Below are 23,580 nucleotides of genomic sequence, written 5' to 3' on the forward strand. Positions count from 1 at the left end.
TCATACTACGATAAATTTACATCACAGATAATTTAGGATCACCTTTCTCATCTTTTTCCAGGATGGTGACGAAGACGAAAGAAGGAATGGAGACTCCGGAAGATGGAGTCGACAAATCTCATGCCCAGGAAAAGGGCACTGTGGGATATCTAGCGACATGATGGGTGATATTGAGGTACGTCTTTCTGTATGTGCTTGGCTTCGGTTCTGATAGAATATTACAGTCTTCGTAGGATTTACATTCCATTGACGTCTCATCTTTTTGGGCCGTCGTTATAGCCATTGACGCTTATCCGTCATATCCATTCAGCAGCTTTGTAGCAAACGCTCTACTGATGGAAAATTACTTGGTCGAAGACCTCGATGTACCTAAACATCGTATGCAGCTCCTTCTCGGTGCGACCCATGCCCTTCCCGACGATCCACGTATCCCGTCCCGCGACAACATTGTACATGTGCTTCATAGTCTGGTCAACAACCCAGAAATCAACCACGGGTATAACATCATTATCTACTTTGCCGAACGTGGCACCAGCTACTCGTATTCTGACTGGGAGGATAATTCCTACGATGCCGATCGCTGTAGTGTCCCGTTCTCACAATGGGAAAGCATTTATGCTCTCTGCCCCATGGACCGCGACTGTCCTGACAGCGACGGAGATCCAGTTCCTGATATCAGTGATCGAGAGTTCAATTCCATACTTACTCAAATCTCTCGCTCTAAAGGACACAGAATTATTGTCATTCTAGATTGCTCTCATGCGGGTACTGCGACTAGATACTTCCCGGACGCAGGCGTGCGCTCTGCACTCCCACTGATCCACGCACTCATACGCATGCTCCGTGCTGCAGATGAGAGTACGAAACGTTTCCCTGCCGTTCCCTATGTGCTGTCGAAGGACTGGGTCCCCGACATGTCTTCTCACGTTGTTCTAGCAGCTTGTAGGGAATTTCAGTTTGCGAAAGAGATGAAAAGTGGGGACGGGTACTATGGGCTCTTCACGCAGTTGCTTGTTAGGACCCTTAGGCAGGAAGGCTCGAAGCAATTGACGTATGTTGAGCTCCTCTTTGCTATACCTCCCTTTCTTGTCCAGACACCTGTCGTGGCCGGGAAACATGACTGTAAAACTTTGGTATCAAGATTAATGTACCCGCTCAATGGCATATTCATTGATTGGCGCTTCACTTATCAAGTTGCTTAACTGGACCGCAATATCGCGCCATTCATTCAGAACCCCTTGATCAGGGGCGAGCTTGCATCAAAAGTTGAACTCGTTGCATGATTCTTTGGGGTATTCATTTACATTGCTCTTCGACCATAGTAGTCGTTAACTCGGCAATCCGTTGACTTGCTCGTAATGTCTTTTTTCCCCTGCTCACACTACGCACTACTCAGATTTTGGCATTTTTCGAAGGCAAAGTTTAGTTCAAAAATACCTTAGTCCAGCTCGTAGGTCGTTTGCTGTAATTGCCTAAGTGATACTCGCGGCGATGGGCTGCTCGAAATTGGAACGTCCCAGAAAAGGGTCCAAGACAATAAACTTGGTATTCAAAGCTTATTTAATTCTTGGTCTAACCTCCGCACCGTTCTCTGACCTCGCAAAAATTCCCACTCGCAAACTTTCTCAGAGGCCGGTATTGATTGGGTTGCAGCCGAGGGCAACGACGCCGTTCTATTCGCGGGAAAAAAAATGTAAGACAATGGTTGAATCGCATGGCAGTGTTACTAACAAATGTGTTATTACTGCAGCAGACAACTTGGTTGTTGCATTGGGTTACGCTGATAGGGCCAATGACAGCGATAGTGCTGCAAGTCAGACCGCTGTAAAACGAGGAAGTTAGCCGAGGGCTATACCTAAGTATTTAAAATGTGGGATACATACATATTGCCGGTGAGGGTGCTAATGTCGACTCCAAGGGAACCCAAGAGGCCCGTAACACTGGGACTCAAGTCGCTGGACTAAGATGCTGTTCAGTATTCTTGTGCCGACAAGGATTTATCGGTGGCGAAACTTTCGCTCTGAGTAGATGCACAACATTGCACGGTACCAGTGGCACAAGCCTCGCTGTCGCTGCGAGGAAGCACCTGTGAGTGTGCAATAGCAGTGGCAGTCGCAAGAAGAGGCAAAGCCAAGAGAGCCGTGAAAGAGATGCGAGCAAACATGGTGAAATGATCAAGCTACGAGGTCGGAAGGGCCTCAGAAATACCTGGTGCTTTAACACCATTCATAAGGCTTTCTGAACTAATTCAGGTCCTGTCTGAGAATGGAAGTCATCAAGCATGAAGCAGGAACTACAGCGCCCAGGACGAACAAGTGATGCGACCCGTAGGAAGCGAGCAAGGGAGCATCAATCGAAAATAGACCTTCGCCACGGCCACATGATGTCAGTATTCTCCGGCCTTCATTACTAGTGGATGAGGCATAGCTATGGGAAGTTAAGACGAAAGATATGTGTTGCGGAAATGTACAAAAAACCTCGGATGATGACATTTGTTCCGCCGAGCGTCCCACTGCGCACAGAAAGTCCATGTTTGAGACAGACAGGATGAACTTTTGTATCTCGACACTGTGTTGGATTAGACTGTTGTCATTGCGTTGGTTAATGGGCGGCACTGGCGGGATCGCAGCGGAAAAAATGAATGCAATATGATTGCTGGGACAGAAGCCAGATTGAGCTCATCGGTTGGACTTTGGTAATGAAACTGATCGTACCTTGTATGCGCTACAATCTGACGGCAACCTCTGAATCTGTATCTGTAAGTGTCAAGAAAAATGGAAGTCAGAGTATGGGGAGATCATGGGACAATCACTAGCGATTTGATATTCAGCCAAAACGTGAAGCAGAGTCGGATGGCACGAGCAATGGTATTACACCGACTTGATAAAGACTATGTTCCGAGTTCCAACGAAAAGGAGAGAACTATTTCGCCTAGTAAGAGGGAATGGAGGGATTGAGATCTGTCCCCTGAGTATTTTTGGAGAGAAAACTCAGAGCTTTGATGGCCTATTAAGAGGGAACTCGTAAAGGGTAACATGAGAAGCCTTGCTGCGGGGGTATTATCCTTCCGATATCGAGAATCAGTAGAAAAGGCCCATAGTCGAACGTAAGGAAAGAGTCGCCAAGAAAGAAGCGGTCCCGCATGCTGACGTGCCTAGGTTGCTCATGGTGAAGGAATAAAGTAACCGTGTCTGGCAAAATGGGTTTGGGTAACGCTTCCTGAGGATATGGAACTTGACGGTAAAGTGTCCTGGTGCGAATTATGCCTTTAGCTTGAGTATCCACGCTATGAAATAGATTCCTTCTCCAGTCCAGGAGGTGGAGGGAAACGAATCTAATTTGAAGCAGAATCGGAAAGTCTTAAGCAAGTAAGAACCCAGACGTAAATAGTTATATCAAAACGAGTCTAGAATTACCCGTCTCAACGTCATGATAGCCAGAATGGAGCGACAGTTGAGCCCGGCGCATAGAGAAAGAACCTAATACACAAGCCAAGCGCTAACGCCTCATTTCACTAGGCCGAGATGAAGGGTAACGGTGCTGATCTCATTAAAGGCACTCATGGTCTCGGATGAAACATAAGTGGCACCAGCAAGCAGCAATTGTCATAATTGTTGCTCCAAAAAAGTTCAAGTTCTCGTGTAGAACTGAAATCATGCCAAAAGAGCCCTGTACCTGTCAAGAAATACTCATGAAGAGTATGATGCGTGAGTGGTAGACTGCAAGATTAAGGGCGCATTGGCAAATCGAAGGAAAAATCGCAACATGGGAAAGCGTGACAGTGACAATGTCAGGTGATCCGTGACGAGACGTGTGTCAACGCTTCCGCGACTTCTGGACTACACAGAGGATGACTTGAGTATCCAGTGTACTTCACGTCGTATTTGTGAATCTTGAGTTGATCGAATCTTTGATTGAGCAAACGATTTACTTAAGGGGCGTCTGTAATCCGGAGAGCCAAACAAGGGCAAATATGACGGCCCGCTTTCCTTCTTGCCATCATGCCTGGTGTTACACTCCCTCCTATTACAAGCGTAACTATCCTGGATGGACTGGATGCGAATTATACTAGCGCATATGAAACTTGTCTCGAGTTTGAAAAGTCGGCCCCAGCCAATAGCGATGCATTGATTCACGCAAGGATACTGGGCTACTTGATTATCCATTCCCCTTCTCGCACTGTGCTTCATGAAGTCGTCAAGGCGATACAGTCGTGTACAGGGGATTATTCGGAGCTGTCTCAACTCGGACAGATTTTCATTGACTATTTCATTCGTCCCTGTAAGTTCCCCATCACTGTGCAATAAGCGTAGCCTTGATATGCTCTCAGTCAAAAAATTCAAAGGTCGGACACCCGCGTCCTCGGATGATTCGTCGCGCCAGTCATCAGATAAACTCAAGAGAGATTTGAGGTCTAGAATTCAGGAAGCACCGAAAACGCATAGAGAGGCAAAGGATCGCGTGAGTAGCGACGTGCAATGCTACTCTCGTTGAGAACTCACACTCTTTAGGCTCTCGTCCGAGACGGGTTTCGGTGCGTAGTGACTGGCACCTATGATCAGAGCGCCATCAACGAAATTTCCGCTTCCCTCGACGAGATTAGGGAAGCAGGCACCGTGTACACACAGTGTGCACACATTGCGCCGGAATTCACGTATTTTGACGTAATCGACCAAAACAACGAGGTGTGCGGTCGCCTGTTCTTATACACTGTTGACGACCTTATTCTTGTCAGGTTGACCCCGCCGCTTCAGTGTTGGCCGTTTTGAAGAGTTTCGGCTATGATGTCGAGCAAGTCAATGGTACCAAAGTACATTCTCTTTACAATATCATAACAATGGAATCCAATGTCCACGACTGGTTTAACCGGTTGGAAATCTGGTTTGAGAAGACGGTGCGCATTAGGCTATTACTTTACCTGGAGATCTTACTGCTTTCACTACCACTCAGAAAGCCAAAAATTGTTACAAACTACAAAATCTTTATCCCCTCTACCGACGGCGATTGCCGACGGAGGTAACGTTCACCACTCCAGATAACGAGAATCTTCCCGTCCCATCCGAGACACTTCTCACCCTGCATGCTACTTGTGCCAAGGTCGCGAATTTTTCTGGGGCGGCCGAACACATTGATAAGCTTGACTGTGATGTCGAAGACTTGGGTGTCCTAGCATCCGATGGAAGTTCAGGAGGTGTATTGAGCAGTGCCCTCTTGAATCGCATGAATCAAGTTATTGATTTTCGGACTTAAAACATCGGGAGATGTATGAACATTCTGGAATGGCATACACATGTTAGAAAACCTAATGTCTTCCTCGCCTTCTAGAACCCTTCACTGTCCTTTTCCTTTCCTCTCCCTCTCCTGATCGTGACCGCCTTCCGACTCTCCTCCTTTTTCTTCGAGAAATGCAGTATGTGCCCCAAGAACTCAAAAGTCAGCATCCAATCCAATTCCATGGTCTTCTTCCCCAAGTGGCTTTCCCCTCTTCGTCTTCAATCGTCGGGTAAAGTTATACTCTTCGGCTTTGGCCCTGGGTTTCCCTCTACTGACTGTACAGTCACAACCATGTGATCTGTGACGAGGCACGTCAGGCTGCAGGCACGTCCGTCGCAACTTCGATAACGTGTCGACATACGCTCGTAGGACGGTGCATCCAAAAAATTCTGTGACACGCGCTGATATCTGAGTGCTCATACTTTTCTTACACAGCAAATGCTATCGATTTCTCGATTTCTATACTTGTACAACAAATGAATATATTACACTAGTAAATTCGAACCGTTACAGAGAATGCGGGAAAACCCATGACAAGGCGCGTTATGAACGGACATGGGCCTTGTCTCGTCATGTCCTCCTTCGACACGGGTCCGTAGCACGGTACGATCTACTTCAATGAGATATGTGTTATATGTGACATATTCGTTCCTTGTAAACCCACGACAAGGCGCGTTATGAATGGACATAGACGCCATCTCGTGATATCCTTCTTCGACACCGTTCCGTAGTATGGTACGATTCTACTTCAATGAGATATGTGTTATATGTGACATATTCATTCCTTGTTCAGCACTATTGATTTCTCGATCTGTCTACTTGTACAACAAATCAATACAATGTCGCTGATACGTTGCCATTCCCGAACACTTGTGGAACATTATCTTAGAGGCCAATGTTAATGGAGGTGCATCCCAACGCAACAAGACCATTCTGTTTTCGGATAGGTCAGTATACAGTTGACTGCCACAGCCAAATTACTCACGAAGTTGTTGTTATCACAGCAGACAACTTGGTTGTTGCACTGGGTACCGCCGATCCCAAGGACGGTAATGGGGCTGCAGGTAAGACCACTGTGAAAGGATTTAGCCGTCAAACACACATCCAAGGGGTGAAAACCTACACATTAGCGGTGACACTGCCGATGGGGATTCCGAGGAGACCCAAAAGGGTCTGAACGATAGTAGAGGTGGGCTATAACAATAGTTCATTCAGCTTCCCACGATGAGCCGTGCGTCGACAGTTGACTTACGCTCTGAGTCGTAGCGCAGCACTGCGCGGTACCAGTGGCACTGCACGCCGCTCCGTCAGCACGGGGAAGGACTGTGGCGGTCGCAAGAATAGGCAAAGCCAGGAGAGTTAAAGCAGAGACACGAGCAAACATTGTGAACTGATAGTAAGCTGTACAACTGTGAGGGTTGTTCGACTTGATTATACCTGTAAATTCACCCCTCTTTTATAGATTTTGGTCCTCTCTATTATCCCCGAGTACGGTGATCATCTGGTCGAATAATCACGGTCCGTCCCCACTACACAAGGCTAGTAAAGCGTATGTATGAGGATTTATTTTTGGCGAGGTAGATGGTACGGCATTCGTAATGTGGCGGTGGGCGGAAGCGAGCATCAGTCAGTACCGGTACCTTTTCATGGCGCGACAGGCTGCTGTCTTGTGGTTCAGACAATGATATAAATCATGCCCTAATTTTTCTGCCAAAGGATTGTTGTGATTGAATGAGCGAACGCCGCACCCTCATTTGGATATGTACAATCCTCTCCTGTTGCGCTAAATATCGTGACAGAATTGCTAGTCGTATTCTCTTGATTGATTTTCTTCGGAGATGTGTTTTTACCACACAAGAAAGACCACCCTTCCATATCTCAACCCTACAAGGTTACCCAGCAAAGTACATCAGAGTAAAAGGGGCATATTTGAATAAACCCACACCCTGATCTGCTCAAGCCCATATATCCACTCGAATTGAACGTGTCGTAAGAAAGGGTCGCTCATGGGACTTCCCCCAGGCGGCCTAAAATTCCGACTCAGACGTCGTTGCATTGGTAGAACCCACCGCGGCCAATAAGGAAGAGACAACACAACGACACGTCCCACCTGGTGCCGGACGCTAACCAGACCAAGTCGTAAGTACCTTGCGCGACACAGGCCGTAATACTGCCAAAGAAAAGTCTGATGGAGACCGATTCCTCCGACGTTTTGGGGCACTGTCTGTAATGACAGGTAAGTGATAATACTCCAATGAAACAACGCACACCTCGTCTTGAGTGACCAAACCAAGAATTTTATGAGGTATGTCCTTCAAACAATTAGCTTGAAGAATTCGGGGGCGTCGAAATTAGAGCATGAGACCAGTCATGAGATTGTTTGTTCAGGAATGCAGTGGTTACGCATTGACAGACCCGACAAATTGTCCTACTATACCTTTCGGGTGCAGAACATGGCGAGCTCCTTCAAGGATCGAGCGGAACGTGTTGTAGTATCATCAGTAGGCCGACAGAATGCATCGCCGTAGGCTTGGTATCGGCGTTGAGCCTGAAAATAATCGAGGTGGTGATTGTTTTTGTATTTTCCGATGTTTAATGGCTACATCGAAGCGTCTACTGATCTAGACCTTAGAGAAAGCTCGTCGTGGAGATAAAACGATAGCACATTGTCCGGACCCTGAAGAAAGGGAACGCCATCGAATAGAAAGAAACAATTGCCAAGAGTAAGCGGTCCCACTCATCAAAGTGTCCGAGTTGCAGAGACGCAGCCATGAGACCTCAGGTTCGTTGTATACAGGAACAAAAACAAACGTTCGTGGTCGAATGGGTATGTGTAGCGTTTCACAAGAAGCCGCAGAGACGTCTCAAAATAACACATATCCAACGAACGTTGCTAATAAAATCGGTCATGACTTTGGCGCCAGTACAGTCCGATGCTATTTGCCGCGCGATACTCGGCACTGAGAAGCACCTGAAGGTAGAATCCGGACCAGAGAGAAAAACAGGTACACTTAAGCTACTCGTTTCCGACTGCTATTGCGTCTGTTGAGCGAGTACATTTCAGCGAGGCAAATGAAAAGGCCGAAGAGACCAATTGATAACAAAGAACACAGCACAGAAAGCTACCCGCGAAAAGAGGAGGTCACGAGAAAAGGACGACTTCAAGTAGGCGGGCATACCCTTCGGAATCACTATGCTCGACATCCCCCTCAGGACCATAAATTGTTTTACCTTTTGTCAGAAACGCCGTCAGAACATCCTCACGAGAACCGTCGAGATAGTTCTGAGGGAAGACTTTGGCGTTACTTATCAGAGTCAAGGTACTAACCATCGCGTACCATAAGGGTGGGTAGGCAGGATATCATTTCTCTATTCTGCCTTCCTGTAGTTGCTACTGTCGGGAAATTCTGCGAAGGTCTTGGACGTGTCGCTGGGGTCTAAGCAGAGGAGGAGATTTGTTAATGCTTATCATCGAGGAAACAGCGTCCTCTGCAGGGCAGAGACAGTTTCCCAGGTGGTCGTTCGATCCCGCCACACTGGAAGCCTTGTCTTGTAACATCGGGTAAAATTCAGAGGCGAGCAACATGCGCGACGCATTGGTTCCGTTGCTCTGAATTGTCATGGTGTGCCGCAGGGAAGGCCGAGAAATATCTGTTGAGTAGTAAGGGAAATGAAGTTAGCGGAAAATTCGGGTAAGGAGTGTAGTAACGCACTAGAGCTTCTAATGACAGAAGTAGGCATATATCAAGGGTTCTTCTTTCCACGTGAAGAGCGACGTTGGACGAGTGTCTGCACGACTATGTTTCCACCCATTGGTATCGCGTACTGTCCGTATAGATGTGTGGCTTTAAAAAAGGGTCATGAAGAGTTTTCGAACGCGGTGACGAAAAGATCTTACATGCATGCATCCACTTCATCATATCACACGGAATAGCTTCTAAATTGGATAGTAAAGAGTATATATTAGATAATCTGTACGATCATATTGTTAGAGAGCGCCTACAAAGTTAAGAACGACAACGCACCAGAGATATGTGGCCTGATGCGAACCGAGTCCGAATTCCTTCCGATGCAGCACCGGTCGCCTTTCAGTCACACCAAAATTAAATAAGAAAGACCATAAAGTTCCAAAAAAGACGAGGCCGCGCTGCTTCTTGATACCCACTGGATAGAGAGCACTAGGCTGACATCTTGTTCCGAGATAAGCCATCCGCTCGTTCCTCGCTTCTGGCTTATCGGAGGATAAGTTAGCAGGTGGACGGCGTAGCCCTCAAATGTATACTAGTGTAAACAGACCGATTTCTTGGGGAAGGATCCCATTCTTTGAGTCCCGACACTCTGCAGTCGTCTCCCTCGTTGGCCAGCTCATGGCCGTTCTCATTCTTTCATCCCACCCACCGCTCCCTACAGTGTTTGGTATACCAGATTCGTCTTCCTTCTGGCCTTCTGGTTCCCAGGCGCTCAAGACTTGGGCCTGCCGCGTCATTTTGGGTTTCTTGTCTCGTCGGTCCATACTCTTACCCACCGACTTTCTCCGACAACAACCCAAACTCGCGGCCCTCCAGGCCCTCGTCTTTTGACCAACCACTCAAATACTTCGCGTATTTGGGTGTCTAGTATTCACGGTACTCTACAGTGTAGGTACAACGCTGCAAGCGTTGCTCTCCTCGTGTAGCCAGACTGACTAGCTTATCGAGCTGCGTGGTCATAGGTAGTCCGACTTTTGAGCGAAGAAGACGTACTTCGTCGTGATTGACATTGATGACGATGCACTTGGTTCGATAGAGGGTGTTTACGAAACACGGATGGAATATACGAACACTATTGAACAATTCTAAGTATCGGCAATCAGCTAGAGGGTCAAGAAAAGGTCGTCCGTTCCTCACCATGTAACATCTTTCTACCGGTCTCCAGTAATATACCAGTTAAGAATTCTCACAATATACAGTCCCTCCATTGGGCATCGCGCCTCCCCGGTGAGGTCGAAGAGCAGCAAAATCGGCTCTGAATTCTTTGTTGCCCGATAGATCCGAATGGTAGAGATGATAAGAGCCACCAAATCTCTCAGTACAGTAGAGAAGGGAAGTTAGGGCAGTATTGAAGAGGAGATCCGTCGCCGTCGTGGTACTTGAGTGACGTTTGTTGTTTGTTGTTGTCTAGCATACGCGGTCCGGGCGCGTTGCCGCCAGGGTTGGCTTCGCGATCACGTTTTATTCTTTGTTCCGACCATTCCGATGTGGCTCGACGCCGACTAGGAAAGCCCTAGGCCCTAGCACCAGTTCACAAAAATACAAGGACTACAAGGAGTCTAGCACTATCTAAACTTATGCAACGGAAGACATGCGTACAAGACGTCAAGGCCTGCTATCATGTATCATCAACAAATCATCCGCGGCTCATTCGATCTCGCTACAACCCATAGCTATTCTCTCGTCGGTCGCGTCATGTCAAGAAGAAAACACAGCACATAAAATAAGTCACAGGTCTTCGAGTGAATCCATGCAAGACTCATTTCAGAAGGGGAAGGGGATATCGGCCACAGGTTAGCGCCACGGCGTAATACGAGCACCAACTAATTCCATAGCTTCTAGGGCAAGGGCTCAGACATTCAAAATGCTTTCATGTCGACCTGAAATAGCCCTATCGAAAGTCTATTTCTTCTGGACCTCCTGCTCCAACGATACATCAACGATGCGATTTTCCCTCTTCATCGTCACAGCCGCTACGCTTACCTTTGCCTCCCCAAAGGCGACTCCTATTATTGAAAAGCGGTGTCTCGATTCTTCAGACCTTGTAGAGTGTTGTCAAGAACTCGGTCCCACCAACACCACCCTCCTTGCAGCTCAGGAAATCGATGTTCCTGTTGATACCTCCCGTATGGTCGGGTACAACTGCTCCCTTCCCACTACCGAAATCGCCGGTCAGGCATCGCAATGGTATGTGGTTTTCATCATGAGAGGGCGAGCACTATGGTTAATAGGGCAAGCAGCAGCGATTTGAACGTTAACCAGATGTGCTGCAGCCATCAGGTATTTTACACCAGTGATGGTAGGTCGATTCGGAACCACGTTCTACCTATTTACTGATATCTGGGCTGAATAGGGACATACACCGCAGTGAACTGCACAAAGGCTGTGTACTAATGATACTTGGTGGCTGCACGGCGGTCATCCTGGTTATTCTTTTCCGTGCCCCATGAACCTACCATCCTCCAAGTCGATCAGAACACTCTTGGGATTTCTCGTACTTCGATTATAATGGCAATCAATAATGTTTTCTCAGCGCCGAGCATTATGGATACTTTAAGCCTTGGACATGCAGAATGTCAAGATAAAAATGCAATCTCTACGAATGGCATGGCCATCGTTTTTTCGTCGACTGTCGGTACCGAAGTAATCTTAATTTGGCTCTTGATGATCTCATCCCTGAACACACGGAATGCTTCCCTCCAGAGACTCCATAAATTAAACGTGCGCAAGGCTATCGCAATCCATCACAGCTCGCTAATAATGCACTTCACCTTCGGAACCCTCTTACCTATTGCTGCTTTGTTCGTCGGCGTAACAGCCCTAAACTCGACAAGCTGCTACGACAGAGGCGACCTCGTCGAATGCTGCGAAATTGTCGAACCGGCCGACAGCCCGCTCATTGCTGAGAAAGATATCCAGGCAGGGTATCTCGCCGAAGACAAATTAGTTGGATTTAATTGCACCGGTCCCGAAGGTGACCTCGAAGCGGGAACGTCGCGGTGGTATGTGTTCCGGCAGTTGCTCTGAAAGCTACTTACACCAGGATGATGTCTAGTGAGAATCCTGGCTTGGGCGAGATGTGTTGCGGTCACGAGCTGTTCATTGCAAACGATGGTAAGCCATCTTGAAGTGTTCTCATCCAAAGACGAAGCTGACAGAAAAATTACAAGGAACTATCACAGCCGTGAATTGCACGAGTATTGACGAGTAACAACTGGACTGGGCTTGACAATAGTTCATCTTTCTGTCCTCGGCTCGCATCCAACTTTATGCGTCAATTTTCTGCGTTGCTGCCAATCCTGGAGTAACATCAGTAGACATTTTTCATCTTTATCGCTCGCACGACGTACCCGTTGAATTGTAGACTTCAGACTTGCTTTAATGTTTTGAACACGGAAAGCTGTGCTTCCTGCGTTAGATTCCCAGGAAACCATCGAAAGCCAGACTATACTCAAATGTTTCGAGGGATAGTTGCGAACACTTTGCTTCGATAATATCAAAGTTGTGGGGATGTGACGTGCCACTAGTAAGTAATCAAGCTGGAGCTGTACACTATACGTGGGTTCCTCAGGGTCCCCAGGTTAAACCGAAGAAGAGGGAATCACATCGCGATCTGCTGAATATTGAGCAGCTGAAGTTACGGGATTGACGGATGATCCAAAGGGCCCGAGTAGGCCCGCGTCACGAATAAACGCGAGTATTTACGCGTCGCGCGACTAGTCACATATCACCTGACATTGTAACTGTCACCTATTCCTCGTTCAGCTAATTTGAAATACACCCCTTGTCTTTCGAAACCACGACCGGGCTCTGACCGTCCTCGTCTCTCAGCTCGTGCTCCGGACCCTCCTAAGGAGACAAGACTTCTCTCATAGACTTCCGCAAATTTCCAACGTAGCAAGACAATCTCGCGTCACAGTGACTTTCGGAGAGTACAGTAATCAACCGGTCTTCTGTACGCCACCACTCCTTTGTACACCGTGTAGCACATCATTCCTCTGATATTCTCAGGTGATTTTGGTGCTTAAAATTTAGTATAAAATCCATGCTTCAAATTGAGATACTTTCCAGGGCTGTATGTGCATTCTGTGAATTGTGGTGGACCTCCGAAATCAGGACTCAGAATATATTATGTAAGACCATTCATCTGTACACCCGTAAATCACTCACTGTGCCTCAGGATATTATTATAAAATTGTGAAAATATTTATGTAGCATCTACAGCCATATAGAAAACTTTTATGCCAGACAGAATTATGAGGAAGAGCCGATGAGGAATAAAAAAATCGATATTAAGATTTGATGTACAGAAGACCGGTTGATAACTGTAATAACGAATTGCTTTAGATTACTGGTTCGTCTTTCCTTAGCCGATATTGGGAGATACGATCTTTGACCAATTGAGTTTCAGGATCGCTTTGAACGATTGAATACCCAAGCACCATGGACCCAATCAGGCCATAGCCCATGTGTCCAGAAAATCCGTTAAAGGACGACATCCCGAGTCTGGTTTTTTGAATACTCGATGACCGTTCAAGGAGAATAACTTTCGTCAAGGCCTTATTGTGTGTCATAGTCATATTTTCTGTAATTTGATTCTGATAAGCACTGCCAAGGTTTTCCTTCAAAGTTCAAATTTCTACAACAACCTACTGATAAAAATTTTGACGATTACTAGTGTACGTTGTGACGGTCTATAGTCTAGGGGAACAAAGAAGCTTTATACCTACAACAAACAGGCTCGGTATCTTTATTTTCGTGGTTTCAAGACCATATTTCTAAAAATGTACTCTTTCTAGATGGATACCCCCAAGGAAACGTCACTATGCTAGAATATTTTTCGGAAATATTGGCTACTTATCCTCATCAATTTGAAGACATCCTTCTACTCGAGAAGCTTCCTTACTGCTATCCGTTGGTTGTTCCACTGCCTCGCTTTTACCGCCTAGGGCTGGATGTCTTTCCTGTGACGCGTACACGGATAAGTGTCGAGGATAGCCGCGTAGACGCCACTCTTTCATTCTCTGGTGGAATACAGCTCTGAGCATTACTACCGTGACGGCGATTCCAAAGCAGCCGAAAATGCACATTGACCGACGGCGACCGACTTGTTTATCATGTTGCTCTGATGTTATGTTCCGGAGCTTCAGAGAAGGACAGTTATATGGTCACAGGCTTCTGCCTGACGCTCCTTTCACGTACTGTCTTATGTGAATAAGGAGAAAGAGCTCCCTTTGGCAAGCGCTATACCTCCCCATTTGACCGGGAACATATCCTTTTGTTCTTTATGGCGCGTGGTTTGTCACGGGCTGTGTTTCTTAGGATTATTCAATTGGATACTCCGACAGGTGGGCCCACTCGATGTTGTGTTCGCTTCGTCTTTCTCTTGAAGCTGGAAAAGGACGAGATCATGCTTTCACAGAAACTTGTTGGATAATCCTTCCATCAGACTTTGGAGAGGGCTGATCAGGAATATTTGCGTGTTACGAGAGTCCTCATCGCCTTTCCTCATCCCGATCTCTTCTATCCTTGACATTTCTGAGACACCGAACGGCGATGTATCCTGTCAAAGTGATGTTACTGCGACCCTTTCCGTTCTACTCTCGAAGGAGTTCTTTCTAGAGGCATATGGTTCAGGCATGATTTCATCAAGCAGAGTATAAGAACACTATTCCTTTCATTTCTGTGCCTCGCAACTCTTGTTTGAACAAGAGACCTCTACTTCCAATCCTGTGCTAGGAACATCGTAGATTTCCTGCAAGGTTCGGCCATTCACGAAAAGTTGTTAAGTCTCCGATCATAACGAAGTATTATTACTGATCTGTCACCATAGACAAGCGCTCTTTCAAAGCACTACAGGAATCAGCCACCATTGGAAAATTTATCGTCAGTATTACGGCTTGCATCGTGTGCGATGCTTCTTACACCTGGGTCAAACCCGGCCAGACTAACATCCGGCACCAGGTAAGTATTGCACATGGGATAACCTTCCTTCCTTCCCTGGTTGGCCTTGGGGTCTGGTCGTCACCAGACTGTCATACTAATGAGTTCATGTTTCAAGCCAGGCCTCCAATGCCACCACCACTTCAACTATCAGGGAACCCCACAAATGACTGGTGTCCCCTAGAATTTTCATAATGTACGTTATATTTCATTTAAGTGGCAGATCAGGGTGCTTGATTTTGTAATTGCTTCCGATCGGAGGGAATAGGCGTTAGCCATTGGATGGTGTAGGAGCGGCCAGCACATCACGGACCGAGCATATCTACAAGGGAAAGATATGCCAGTGAAATAACGAAGTAGAAAATGAACAAGGGAACAAGTCTGGTAGTCTCGTCACGGTACTCAGGGCTGCGGTGATTAGTCTCAACTGGAAAACGAAACTATCAAGATGAGGGTGCGACGGTGAACCTTACAATCAAATTGTTTCTTCACAAAAAATCTTAGGGGGTACGGTTATATGATCCATATGGAAATCTGAACTTCAAGACAATAGCTTAGTACGTTTTTGCGCCGCGAAAGGCACCATTTTATGACTGATGTTCGCTTCCGCCCAGCGCCACATCATGAATACCATACTATTACGACCAGTCTACCCGGCAAACGTCAAGTGCCCATTAGCCACTCACACTTTAGCAGCTGTCGGGTAATTCATTATTGCTTGCGCGCCATGGCCAAATGATCACCGTACTCGGGGATAGTTGAGAGGGCTAAAACCTATAAAGGAGAGGTGGATTTACTAGGTATGACCAAGTCGAACAACCCTCACAGTTGTACAGCTTAATCTCAGTTCACAATGTTTGCTCGTATCTCGACTTTTACTCTCCTGGCTTTGCCTATCCTTGCGACCGCCACCGTCCTTCCCCGTTCCGACGGAGCGGCGTGCAGTGCCACTGGTACCGCGCAGTGCTGCGCTTCTACTCAGAGCGTGAGTCAACTGCCGAAACACGGCTCATCGCGGGAAGCTGAATGAACTACTGTTATAGCCCACCTCTTCCATCGTTCAGAACCTTTTGGGTTCCCTCGGAATCCCTATCGGCAGCGTCACCGCTAATGTGTAGGTTTTCGCCACTTGAGTGTGTATTTGACGGCTAAATCCTTTCATAGTGGTCTTACCTGCAGCCCTATTACCGTCCTTGGGCTCGGTAGCACCCAGTGCTCCAACCAAGTTGTCTGCTGTGACAACAACAACTTCGTGAGTAATTTGCTGCGGAAATCAATTTTGTACTTATATATTCACAAACAGAACGGTGTTATTGCTCTGGGCTGCACCCCTATCAACATTGGCCTCTAAGGGAATGTTTCACAAGTGCTCGGAAATGGCAACGTATCAGCGACATTGTATTCATCAGTTGTACAAGTAGACAGATCGAGAAATCAATAGTGCTGAACAAGGAACGAATATGTCACATACAACATCTCATGAGGCCCTTGAAGTTCATCGGACACTTAGTATCTATGCATGAACACAACGGTACTGTTGTGTTGCTCTGGGATGCACCTCCATCAATATTGATTTTTAACATGGGTTTCCCCGCATGCTCGGTAACGGTTTGAATTTGCTACTGAGTGTAATCGTATGTACAAATCGAGAAATCGATAGGGCTGAAGTTCTATAAGAAAAAGTATGAGCACTCAAATATCAGACGCGTGTCGCAGAGTCTTTGAATGTACCGTCCTACGAACCTATGTCGGCACCTGATCGAAGTCGCAAACTTGGACGTGGCTGCAGCCTAACGCGCTTCGTCACGGATCACATGATTGTGACCCTTTCTGATTCCTAACTCTAGAGAACGTAAATGGCAATGCGCGCCTCAATCTACCTTTATGGATTTAGGCAATGTCTCTCATCACCAGTCCCACGATAGTCTTTGAATAAAAATATCAATAAATTTTCAACCAGGCGCACAGACTTGGATGTTTTAGGCGACCGAAACGCACAGTTGAACAGCGGACAGAAATTATCAGACTGCGTGAGTATAGGCGCGGTTTAAACAAACTAAGTATCTACAAGCATCTAAGAGACTATAGAGTAGGTAAGAGAGACCGCAGAAATGTACAGCCTTGCATCTATATACGGGGACATGTCGTATTGAGTACGTGGCGTGGAGGTACATGACCCGGTTCCAACAAGTTTATGTTCCTCCTGGTCGTCAAGCAGTAATCTTGTCGTCGACTGGGCAGCCAGTCAAAGTTGAGGGAAACCGTAAGCAGAGGCATATGATTTCACCTGACAATGAGGACGAGGAGGGAGGGAAGCTTGCTGGGAAAGAAGATTTCGGAATACGGATAGATGCCAACTTTGAGTTCCTGGGGCACGCACTGTGTTTCTCGAAGGACAAGGAGGCGAGTCGGAAGGTGGTCATGATCAAGAGATGGAGAGGAAAAGGACCATCAAGGGATCCAGAAGACATGGAAGACCTCAGGTTTTCCACCACGTGTATAACCTTGCAGAACGCTCATACATCTCCCCCGACGTTTTAGGTCCGAACGCCAATAACTTGATTCATGCGATTCAAGAGGGCGCTACTCAATACCTCTGCCGAACTTCCATCATATGCTAGGACACCCGAGTCTTCGACACCACAGTCAAGCTTATCAATGTGTTCGGCCGCCCCAGAAAAATTCGCGACCTTGGCACAAGTAGCATGCAGGCCGAGGAGTGTCTCGGATGGGACGGGAAGACTCTCGTTATCTGGAGTAGTGAACGTTACCTCCATCGGCAACCGGTAAAAGGCCTCAATAGATCGTATCCTGTAACGGTTTGAGACTTTCTGGGTGGTAGTGGAATCAGTAGGACCTCCAGGTAAAGTATTGGCGTAATGCGCACTGTCTGCTCGAACCAGATTTCCAAGCGGCTAAACCAGTCGTGGACATTGGATTCCATTGTTATGACATTGTAAAGAGAATGTACTTTTGTCCCATTGACTTGCTCAACATCATAGCCGAAACCCTTCAAAACTGCCAACACTGAAGCGGCGTAGTCGAGCTGGCAAGAATAAGGTCATCAACAGTGTAGAAAAACAGGCGACCGCGCACCTTCTTGTTGCTGGAGTCTTGGTCGATCATGTCAAAATAGGTTGTTTCCGGCCCAATGTGTGCACATTGCGTGTGCACCACACCTGCTGCCCGAATCTCCTCGGGGGAAGCCGAAACCTCGGAAAGCGCGTCCCGGTGGTACTTGCCGGTCACTACACACCGAAACCCGTCTCGGACGAGAGCCTAGAGAGTGTGAGTTCTCAGCGAGAGTAGCATTGCACGTCGCCACTCACGAGATCCTTTGCCTCTCTATGCGTTTTCGGTGCTTCCTGAATTCTAGACCTCAAATCTCTCTTGAGTTTATCTGATGACTGGCGCGATGAATCATCCGAGGACGCGGGTGTCCGACCTTTGAACTTCTTGACTAAGAGCATATCAAGGCTACGCTTATTGCACAGTGATGGGGAACTTACAGGGACGAATGAAATAGTCGATGAAAATCTGTCCGAGTTGAGACAGCTCCGAATAATCCCCTGCACATGACTGTATCGCCTTGACGACTTCATGAAGCACAGTGCGAGAAGGGGAATGGATAATCAAGTAGCCCAGTATCCTTGCGTGAATCAATGCATCGCTGTCGGCTGGGGCCGACTTTTCAAACTCGAGACAAGCTTCATATGCACTGATATAATTCCCATCCAGTCCATCCAGCATAGTTACGCTTGTAACAGGAGGGAGTGCAGCAGCAACTTGAACCATGATGGAGACTCGGTAGCCGTCGAGCTGGCGCTCAGGCTCCTACTATCACCACTCGAGGCTGTACTCGCGCTCGCTGATGAGCTTGACGCCAAGCTCGTCGGTTCGCTGACCACAGTTCCAGTAACGCGGTTAGGTGGGAAGGAAAAAGGAAGTATCGGACCTGTTCTCAGTCGGTCCGAGTTCTTGCCGAGTCTGATCCCGGCAACTCGGCCCGGCCGCAAGGCAAAGTTTGCTGCAGAACTCTATGTAAGGTCCAGAGGCCCAGTACATCTGTTATTCTGCTGTCCCAGATTCATTATCTGTGGTAGAATCGATAAGGAGGGTCGGATGGGACCATTCTCGCTATCACGGTTACCAGGCTTCTCTGGTATCAGGGGATCACCCTGACTCTAGCTTTCAGACTTTGTCAATGTAATCTCCCCTGCATTGTTATAACGCCTGTCTTCATCTCTTACCCCGAACCTACGCTCCTGGATAGGGTATTCTATCGATGAGACTTTCATTTACCTTCCTGGTTTCGTCATCGTCAATGAAGCAGCTCGAAAGGTGAACACATTACCATTGGGATAAGACAGACGTAACGAATGTTGTACCGTCGGGCTGTTCTATGTCGGCCGCTAAAGCCAATGAAGAAATGTGATGCCAATGTGTGGCAGGACCAGGACCTGCTAAGGAGAGTGGTATACTCAGATCTGAAAATCAGAGCAGAAAAATAGCTATCAGTTGGTACGTCAACTTCATATCATCTCCAAAAGCTTGCTAGGGGGACTATTGTGCGACATAAACGAACGTCTGAAGGAGCAACGGATTATCCATGCTCCCAAAGCTACTGTGGCGATTTAATCACCAAGTCGAGAAAAGTTATGCAAATAATCAAAGCGAAGAATGTCATTTCAATCCCATAGACGTACACATAACACATTGCTTGTATTTTACTCGTATTTTACTCCTAGGAATGTTTGCCATGGCCAGGAGCAACCCGCCGCCCCGGCTTGCAAAAAGACCATTCTATAGTTGAACATTAGCCTTCAACACTGTTGATGCGTCCAAGTCTCCGTACCTCAGCGAATAATACGTTGCATCGGAAGTATTTCCCATATTTGTAGCCCCGTGCGTCTCATTTCTTGAAAGACCGGTTTCGTGCATAGGACCTGCCAGTTCAACATGACAGACTTGAGAGGTGCATCGGTTCTCCTACCACGATAACTAGTACAACCTCCATGCCGGGACTGGATCAGGTGCATGATAGTTTTTTCCACGTCCGTCCACGGCGTACCCGAAACGAGCTCGAGATGCTCAAGTTTCGGAAGAAGGGGCTCGTGATCACCATCAAAAACCAACTCCCTCAAAAGCGATGCTGTAACAGCGACATTTGATCTTTGCTCGTGGATCGCTAACGTTGTCAAACCCGGCACTGCCTGCAGGATAGCCATAAATTTGGGGAGATCCACAGGGACCGTATTGACGTTGGTCATGATCTCGAGGCTTTTTAAGGGCGGGCTAGACCGTTCAAGTAGAGACTTGATAGCGTCCAGTTGTAAGCTTCCACCAACGATAGTAAAATGGGACAAAGCAGGAACATGAATGGATCTAAGAAAGTACGAGGTGTTGTCATTGCTGGGATGTAGGCTGCGCAAAGTGAGGGACGTGACTGTATTCAAACAAATAGGATTCACATTCCTATTTGAGTGCCACGTGCCTCGCGCTTCGATGGTAAGGTAACGCAGCTTGCACATTCCAGGTAGACTATCCAGGACAGAGATGAAGTCCTTGCGTCTTAATACGAGGTTGAGCGTATGCAGATGTTGTGGGATATCGACGCGCCTGAGCGGAACGTGATCACCGATTGTCAGGGATCGGAGGTTGGGGACATGGAGGGTGTAATGGTTGAGGGGTTCAGTACATGAATGGCCCATGATAACCATGTCCTCTGCCGCTTCCAGCATGTCACTCTGGAGTAGCGGCAATGCGCTGAGGGAACATTCGACTTGACGAATACGATGCCGCTGTCCGTGAAGACTTTGAACGATGGAATTGAAGGCATGATCATGGTCGTCGACATCGAGAGTAAGAAATTCAAGAGTTAGGGGTATCTGTTCAGAACGGAGCAGCTGAATTTGAACGATCTTGTCGCGAGCGCTCCATCGAGACCACGGAAAGAAGTTCAAGGGAATGGTGATGGTTGACCATAAGCTGGGCGAATCGAGGGTAATGGCACGCCAGTGCTTGCAAACTAGCCCAAGACGCAGGGACATTTGAGGTGCATGGATGTTGTATTGCTTTCGGCAAACTTCTCTGAATATTTGCAGTAAGACGTCGTAAGGCAGTCGTCGTACTGGCGATATGAGGGTGCCATAATGATCGGCGTAGGTCCTGAGCCTGTCACGGTCTCTGTGCAAATTCTCTAGAGTCTGTAGGAGTCGCAATATTTCAACGTCGTAAGCGACGACTTCCTTGACTATCTGTGAGTGAACACCGGAAATTGATTTTAGTTCCGACTCAGCAGGCGAATATCCCTCGTGAAGCCTCTGAAAGAGCTCAGAAGACGAGAGAGTAGGATCTTTAGAAGAAGGTAAACTCCTGCTGCATTTATGGCAAATGATTGTCGATGGCCAGCTATACACGTCGTCGTCTAACCGCATTGGTCATTTGATATCAACTTTACACGAATTTCTTTAAGAATAAATGTACCTTTAAAAGTGCTTTTCATTCTGTACTCCAAGTCGTGATTCCAATAGCCTCAGATCCGAGGATACCAAATTTTGCTGCGTCTGCGGTGAAGTTGAAGTTGAAGTTGGAGTTGGAAATTGAAATTGAAATTGGCAGTTTCTCACGCGGTTGCGGTTGGACCTCGTGACGAACACTGTTAACTAAGTACTAGCAGTACTGTCTCTTACCGCGGCCCCTTCCACTTGCGTTCTCCACTTGACAAGGAACACGTAGCCGCAATGCCAAACTATCGGCGCATAGAATTCATGAAGTTAAGTACTTTATGATTATTTACATTTATCTGTTGTGTTAACCATGCCGCCGTCTACTACCAAGGGCCGAATAGGACAATAACAGGACCGCTATTCGTACATCATCTTATTATAGGTTTTCCATGCTCAGGCGGTACAAGTCTTGGGAACACGTTTACTTCAGATTCTATCTGTAGGTTTCCATGCTTCTTCCTGCACACTACAGTGCGCGTAGGCATAATTTCGATTCGTGTCTCGTTCGGTCACCCCGTGGCGGTATTGGGTTGATATTGGGTCCTGAAAATTCCGGCACTGTCAAAAAGGAATACTACATGTGCCATATGAGGCAGCGTACCTGTTGTCATGCTAACTTTACAAGCCATCAGAAGGACGACTCACCAGTGGGTGTGTTCAATGGCATTATTACGGTCTGCGTTGCGCCTGCCAATGAGTCGGACCTGGCCAGGGGAACGTCCGACATGAGGTAAGTAGCGTTCACCGTACATCCTTACAAAGTGATGTGTCTCCTCGTAGGTCCTATCGACACCAACACATAGAAGTCTCAAATGTCCACTAGTATGGTCGCCCGGAGTGTGCACTTTCATATAGAGATTTGCATTAATCGGTGACACCGATATTCCAAATGCATATCTAAAATGTACGTCACTTCTAGGGAGCTGAGCAGATCAGGGTGTACCGACAATTGCTTCCGGTATAATTTGACAGTGTGTTTGCAAAGCCGGGAAGATTCATCAACACGGAAGAGATCGCCTTCTCTGCTCTGAAGAAATAGGCGAGTAACATGCCACGAAAAAGGGGGCTGCACTTTCGAATCTTCTGATCCCAATTGCGATTCTTGTTGGAATGTAAACGCGGCGTCCAGTCAATGCGATCACGGCGGCGGCATTTCTTCATGGGATAACCGGAAAGTCTGCCCTGAAATATACGCCAATCGTTATCAATGCATAAACTCAAGACAATGGCCAAGTACGTCGGGGAAGGTTTTCGCCGTAAATTAGTGACTGATACGAGCTTCCTTGCAGCGCCTCCTCAGGCACATAGGTCATCGCGGTACGGCATTTCCACTAAGAAACAGTCATCAAGGGCATAATTCATGCCAAACGTACACATTCCTCGTTCTGGTCAGTCGCGCAGCTGTCTGGACAAGCTATTATCGCTTGCAGTCGGTGTCCAGATGACTTCTGCACTCGGGGATAGCAAAGAGGCCCAAATTCTATAAAATGGAGATGAATTTACTGGTATCATCAAGTCGAACAACCCGCACAGTTGTACAGCTCTCTCCTAGTTCACAATGCGTCTCCCGTCTTTTACTCTCCTGGCTTTGCCTCTCCTTGCGACCGCCACTGCCATTCCCCGAGATGGTACGACTTGCGCCTCTGGCACCGCGCAGTGCTGCTCGTCCGTTCAGAGCGTGAGTTTATCGTCGTTCACGAGCATTGGAAAAATAGGCTAAACACGAAAAATAGGCCACCTCCGACCCTATTCAAAGCCTTTTGGGTCTCCTCGGAATCGCCCTTGGTAGCCTTACTGGTAATGTGTAGGTAATGTCTCCTGAAAATGTCGTGGTGCATGGCTAAATACATCTTTGTAGTGGTCTCACTTGCAGCCCAATAACTGCTATTGGTCTCGGCACCACTCAGTGCTCCAATCAGGTTGTTTGCTGCCAGAACAACAGCTTCGTCAGTATTATTGTCATTTAAGTCGAATCTAAGCTAACGCTTTTACTAACAGAATGGTCTCATTGCTCTTGGGTGCAACCCCATCAATATTGCTCTCTAAGGGACTAAAGAATTTGGCGTGAATTGGAGCGATTGTGGCAATATGATCTTCAATATTTA

General features: G+C 47.2%; 10 protein-coding genes across 10 annotated transcripts; 6 read left to right on the plus strand and 4 right to left on the minus strand.

The window, feature by feature from the left end:
* The first annotated feature begins 85 nt into the window (after positions 1-85).
* EV420DRAFT_1074251 (uncharacterized protein) lies at positions 86-1,206 on the plus strand. The gene is made up of 2 exons (XM_060465657.1): positions 86-175; positions 225-1,206. The coding sequence occupies exon 2, from the start codon at positions 336-338 to the stop codon at positions 1,200-1,202; it is 867 nt and encodes a 288-aa protein (XP_060324389.1). The 5' UTR covers positions 86-175; positions 225-335; the 3' UTR covers positions 1,203-1,206.
* A 366-nt stretch (positions 1,207-1,572) lies between these two features.
* EV420DRAFT_1074294 (fungal hydrophobin-domain-containing protein) lies at positions 1,573-2,365 on the minus strand. The gene is made up of 5 exons (XM_060465658.1): positions 2,209-2,365; positions 2,014-2,086; positions 1,884-1,955; positions 1,732-1,822; positions 1,573-1,673 (listed from the first exon to the last, which is right to left on the minus strand). The coding sequence occupies exons 1-5, from the start codon at positions 2,228-2,230 to the stop codon at positions 1,626-1,628; spliced, it is 306 nt and encodes a 101-aa protein (XP_060324390.1). The 5' UTR covers positions 2,231-2,365; the 3' UTR covers positions 1,573-1,625.
* Positions 2,366-3,981: 1,616 nt separating this feature from the next.
* On the plus strand, positions 3,982-5,339 carry EV420DRAFT_1074311 (uncharacterized protein). The gene is made up of 5 exons (XM_060465659.1): positions 3,982-4,281; positions 4,331-4,461; positions 4,512-4,685; positions 4,736-4,894; positions 4,951-5,339. The coding sequence occupies exons 1-5, from the start codon at positions 4,002-4,004 to the stop codon at positions 5,248-5,250; spliced, it is 1,044 nt and encodes a 347-aa protein (XP_060324391.1). The 5' UTR covers positions 3,982-4,001; the 3' UTR covers positions 5,251-5,339.
* A 573-nt stretch (positions 5,340-5,912) lies between these two features.
* On the minus strand, positions 5,913-6,819 carry EV420DRAFT_1577994 (hydrophobin 2). Its single transcript, XM_060474546.1, has 4 exons — positions 6,527-6,819; positions 6,398-6,468; positions 6,260-6,347; positions 5,913-6,207 (listed from the first exon to the last, which is right to left on the minus strand). The coding sequence occupies exons 1-4, from the start codon at positions 6,656-6,658 to the stop codon at positions 6,160-6,162; spliced, it is 339 nt and encodes a 112-aa protein (XP_060324392.1). The 5' UTR covers positions 6,659-6,819; the 3' UTR covers positions 5,913-6,159.
* A 4,068-nt stretch (positions 6,820-10,887) lies between these two features.
* Positions 10,888-11,417, plus strand: EV420DRAFT_1649594 (uncharacterized protein; the record flags this gene model as incomplete). Its single annotated transcript, XM_060478333.1, has 3 exons — positions 10,888-11,210; positions 11,264-11,322; positions 11,377-11,417. The coding sequence occupies 3 exons, from the start codon at positions 10,888-10,890 to the stop codon at positions 11,415-11,417; spliced, it is 423 nt and encodes a 140-aa protein (XP_060324393.1).
* EV420DRAFT_1074421 (uncharacterized protein) lies at positions 11,124-12,247 on the plus strand. The gene is made up of 5 exons (XM_060465660.1): positions 11,124-11,210; positions 11,264-11,322; positions 11,377-12,025; positions 12,079-12,137; positions 12,194-12,247. Exons 3-5 carry the CDS (start codon positions 11,532-11,534, stop codon positions 12,232-12,234), a joined length of 594 nt encoding a protein of 197 aa, XP_060324394.1. The 5' UTR covers positions 11,124-11,210; positions 11,264-11,322; positions 11,377-11,531; the 3' UTR covers positions 12,235-12,247.
* A 3,517-nt stretch (positions 12,248-15,764) lies between these two features.
* On the plus strand, positions 15,765-16,433 carry EV420DRAFT_1578005 (hydrophobin 2). The gene is made up of 4 exons (XM_060474547.1): positions 15,765-15,951; positions 16,010-16,080; positions 16,131-16,218; positions 16,270-16,433. The coding sequence occupies exons 1-4, from the start codon at positions 15,820-15,822 to the stop codon at positions 16,315-16,317; spliced, it is 339 nt and encodes a 112-aa protein (XP_060324395.1). The 5' UTR covers positions 15,765-15,819; the 3' UTR covers positions 16,318-16,433.
* An 889-nt stretch (positions 16,434-17,322) lies between these two features.
* On the minus strand, positions 17,323-18,913 carry EV420DRAFT_1074455 (uncharacterized protein). Its single transcript, XM_060465661.1, has 5 exons — positions 18,476-18,913; positions 18,296-18,426; positions 18,063-18,245; positions 17,854-18,012; positions 17,323-17,797 (listed from the first exon to the last, which is right to left on the minus strand). Exons 1-5 carry the CDS (start codon positions 18,759-18,761, stop codon positions 17,504-17,506), a joined length of 1,053 nt encoding a protein of 350 aa, XP_060324396.1. The 5' UTR covers positions 18,762-18,913; the 3' UTR covers positions 17,323-17,503.
* Positions 18,914-19,639: 726 nt separating this feature from the next.
* EV420DRAFT_1074475 (uncharacterized protein) lies at positions 19,640-21,569 on the minus strand. The gene is made up of 3 exons (XM_060465662.1): positions 21,453-21,569; positions 19,822-21,393; positions 19,640-19,769 (listed from the first exon to the last, which is right to left on the minus strand). The coding sequence occupies exons 1-2, from the start codon at positions 21,469-21,471 to the stop codon at positions 19,823-19,825; spliced, it is 1,590 nt and encodes a 529-aa protein (XP_060324397.1). The 5' UTR covers positions 21,472-21,569; the 3' UTR covers positions 19,640-19,769; position 19,822.
* Positions 21,570-22,911: 1,342 nt separating this feature from the next.
* On the plus strand, positions 22,912-23,553 carry EV420DRAFT_1074479 (hydrophobin). The gene is made up of 4 exons (XM_060465663.1): positions 22,912-23,153; positions 23,209-23,279; positions 23,334-23,421; positions 23,474-23,553. The coding sequence occupies exons 1-4, from the start codon at positions 23,034-23,036 to the stop codon at positions 23,519-23,521; spliced, it is 327 nt and encodes a 108-aa protein (XP_060324398.1). The 5' UTR covers positions 22,912-23,033; the 3' UTR covers positions 23,522-23,553.
* The last annotated feature ends 27 nt before the right edge of the window (positions 23,554-23,580 follow it).

This window comes from Desarmillaria tabescens (assembly GCF_030435595.1).
Source record: "Desarmillaria tabescens strain CCBAS 213 chromosome Unknown EV420scaffold_63, whole genome shotgun sequence".
In the NCBI taxonomy this organism is placed as follows: domain Eukaryota; kingdom Fungi; phylum Basidiomycota; class Agaricomycetes; order Agaricales; family Physalacriaceae; genus Desarmillaria; species Desarmillaria tabescens.

What these genes read in the sequence shown, in the direction of transcription:
- EV420DRAFT_1074455 (XM_060465661.1), bottom strand. Translation starts at nt 18,761, where the DNA reads ATGGTTCAAGTTGCTGCTGCACTCCCTCCTGTTACAAGCGTAACTATG. An exon ending in CGACTATTTCATTCGTCCCT is followed by an intron (nt 18,427 to 18,475) that starts GTAAGTTCCCCA and finishes ATATGCTCTTAG; the next exon opens with TCAAGAAGTTCAAAGGTCGG. An exon ending in ATAGAGAGGCAAAGGATCTC is followed by an intron (nt 18,246 to 18,295) that starts GTGAGTGGCGAC and finishes CACACTCTCTAG; the next exon opens with GCTCTCGTCCGAGACGGGTT.
- EV420DRAFT_1074294 (XM_060465658.1), bottom strand. Translation starts at nt 2,230, where the DNA reads ATGAATGGTGTTAAAGCACCAG. An exon ending in TGCATCTACTCAGAGCGAAA is followed by an intron (nt 1,956 to 2,013) that starts GTTTCGCCACCG and finishes ATCTTAGTCCAG; the next exon opens with CGACTTGAGTCCCAGTGTTA. An exon ending in AGCACCCTCACCGGCAATAT is followed by an intron (nt 1,823 to 1,883) that starts GTATGTATCCCA and finishes CTCGTTTTACAG; the next exon opens with CGGTCTGACTTGCAGCACTA.
- EV420DRAFT_1074479 (XM_060465663.1), top strand. Translation starts at nt 23,034, where the DNA reads ATGCGTCTCCCGTCTTTTACTCTCCTGGCTTTGCCTCTCCTTGCGACC. An exon ending in GCTGCTCGTCCGTTCAGAGC is followed by an intron (nt 23,154 to 23,208) that starts GTGAGTTTATCG and finishes CACGAAAAATAG; the next exon opens with GCCACCTCCGACCCTATTCA. An exon ending in GGTAGCCTTACTGGTAATGT is followed by an intron (nt 23,280 to 23,333) that starts GTAGGTAATGTC and finishes ACATCTTTGTAG; the next exon opens with TGGTCTCACTTGCAGCCCAA.
- EV420DRAFT_1578005 (XM_060474547.1), top strand. Translation starts at nt 15,820, where the DNA reads ATGTTTGCTCGTATCTCGACTTTTACTCTCCTGGCTTTGCCTATCCTT. An exon ending in GCTGCGCTTCTACTCAGAGC is followed by an intron (nt 15,952 to 16,009) that starts GTGAGTCAACTG and finishes CTACTGTTATAG; the next exon opens with CCCACCTCTTCCATCGTTCA. An exon ending in GGCAGCGTCACCGCTAATGT is followed by an intron (nt 16,081 to 16,130) that starts GTAGGTTTTCGC and finishes ATCCTTTCATAG; the next exon opens with TGGTCTTACCTGCAGCCCTA.
- EV420DRAFT_1577994 (XM_060474546.1), bottom strand. Translation starts at nt 6,658, where the DNA reads ATGTTTGCTCGTGTCTCTGCTTTAACTCTCCTGGCTTTGCCTATTCTT. An exon ending in GGCAGTGTCACCGCTAATGT is followed by an intron (nt 6,348 to 6,397) that starts GTAGGTTTTCAC and finishes ATCCTTTCACAG; the next exon opens with TGGTCTTACCTGCAGCCCCA. An exon ending in GCTGTGATAACAACAACTTC is followed by an intron (nt 6,208 to 6,259) that starts GTGAGTAATTTG and finishes ATCCGAAAACAG; the next exon opens with AATGGTCTTGTTGCGTTGGG.
- EV420DRAFT_1074421 (XM_060465660.1), top strand. Translation starts at nt 11,532, where the DNA reads ATGGCAATCAATAATGTTTTCTCAGCGCCGAGCATTATGGATACTTTA. An exon ending in GAAGCGGGAACGTCGCGGTG is followed by an intron (nt 12,026 to 12,078) that starts GTATGTGTTCCG and finishes GATGATGTCTAG; the next exon opens with TGAGAATCCTGGCTTGGGCG. An exon ending in GCTGTTCATTGCAAACGATG is followed by an intron (nt 12,138 to 12,193) that starts GTAAGCCATCTT and finishes AAAAATTACAAG; the next exon opens with GAACTATCACAGCCGTGAAT.
- EV420DRAFT_1074311 (XM_060465659.1), top strand. Translation starts at nt 4,002, where the DNA reads ATGCCTGGTGTTACACTCCCTCCTATTACAAGCGTAACTATCCTGGAT. An exon ending in TGACTATTTCATTCGTCCCT is followed by an intron (nt 4,282 to 4,330) that starts GTAAGTTCCCCA and finishes ATATGCTCTCAG; the next exon opens with TCAAAAAATTCAAAGGTCGG. An exon ending in ATAGAGAGGCAAAGGATCGC is followed by an intron (nt 4,462 to 4,511) that starts GTGAGTAGCGAC and finishes CACACTCTTTAG; the next exon opens with GCTCTCGTCCGAGACGGGTT.
- EV420DRAFT_1074251 (XM_060465657.1), top strand. Translation starts at nt 336, where the DNA reads ATGGAAAATTACTTGGTCGAAGACCTCGATGTACCTAAACATCGTATG.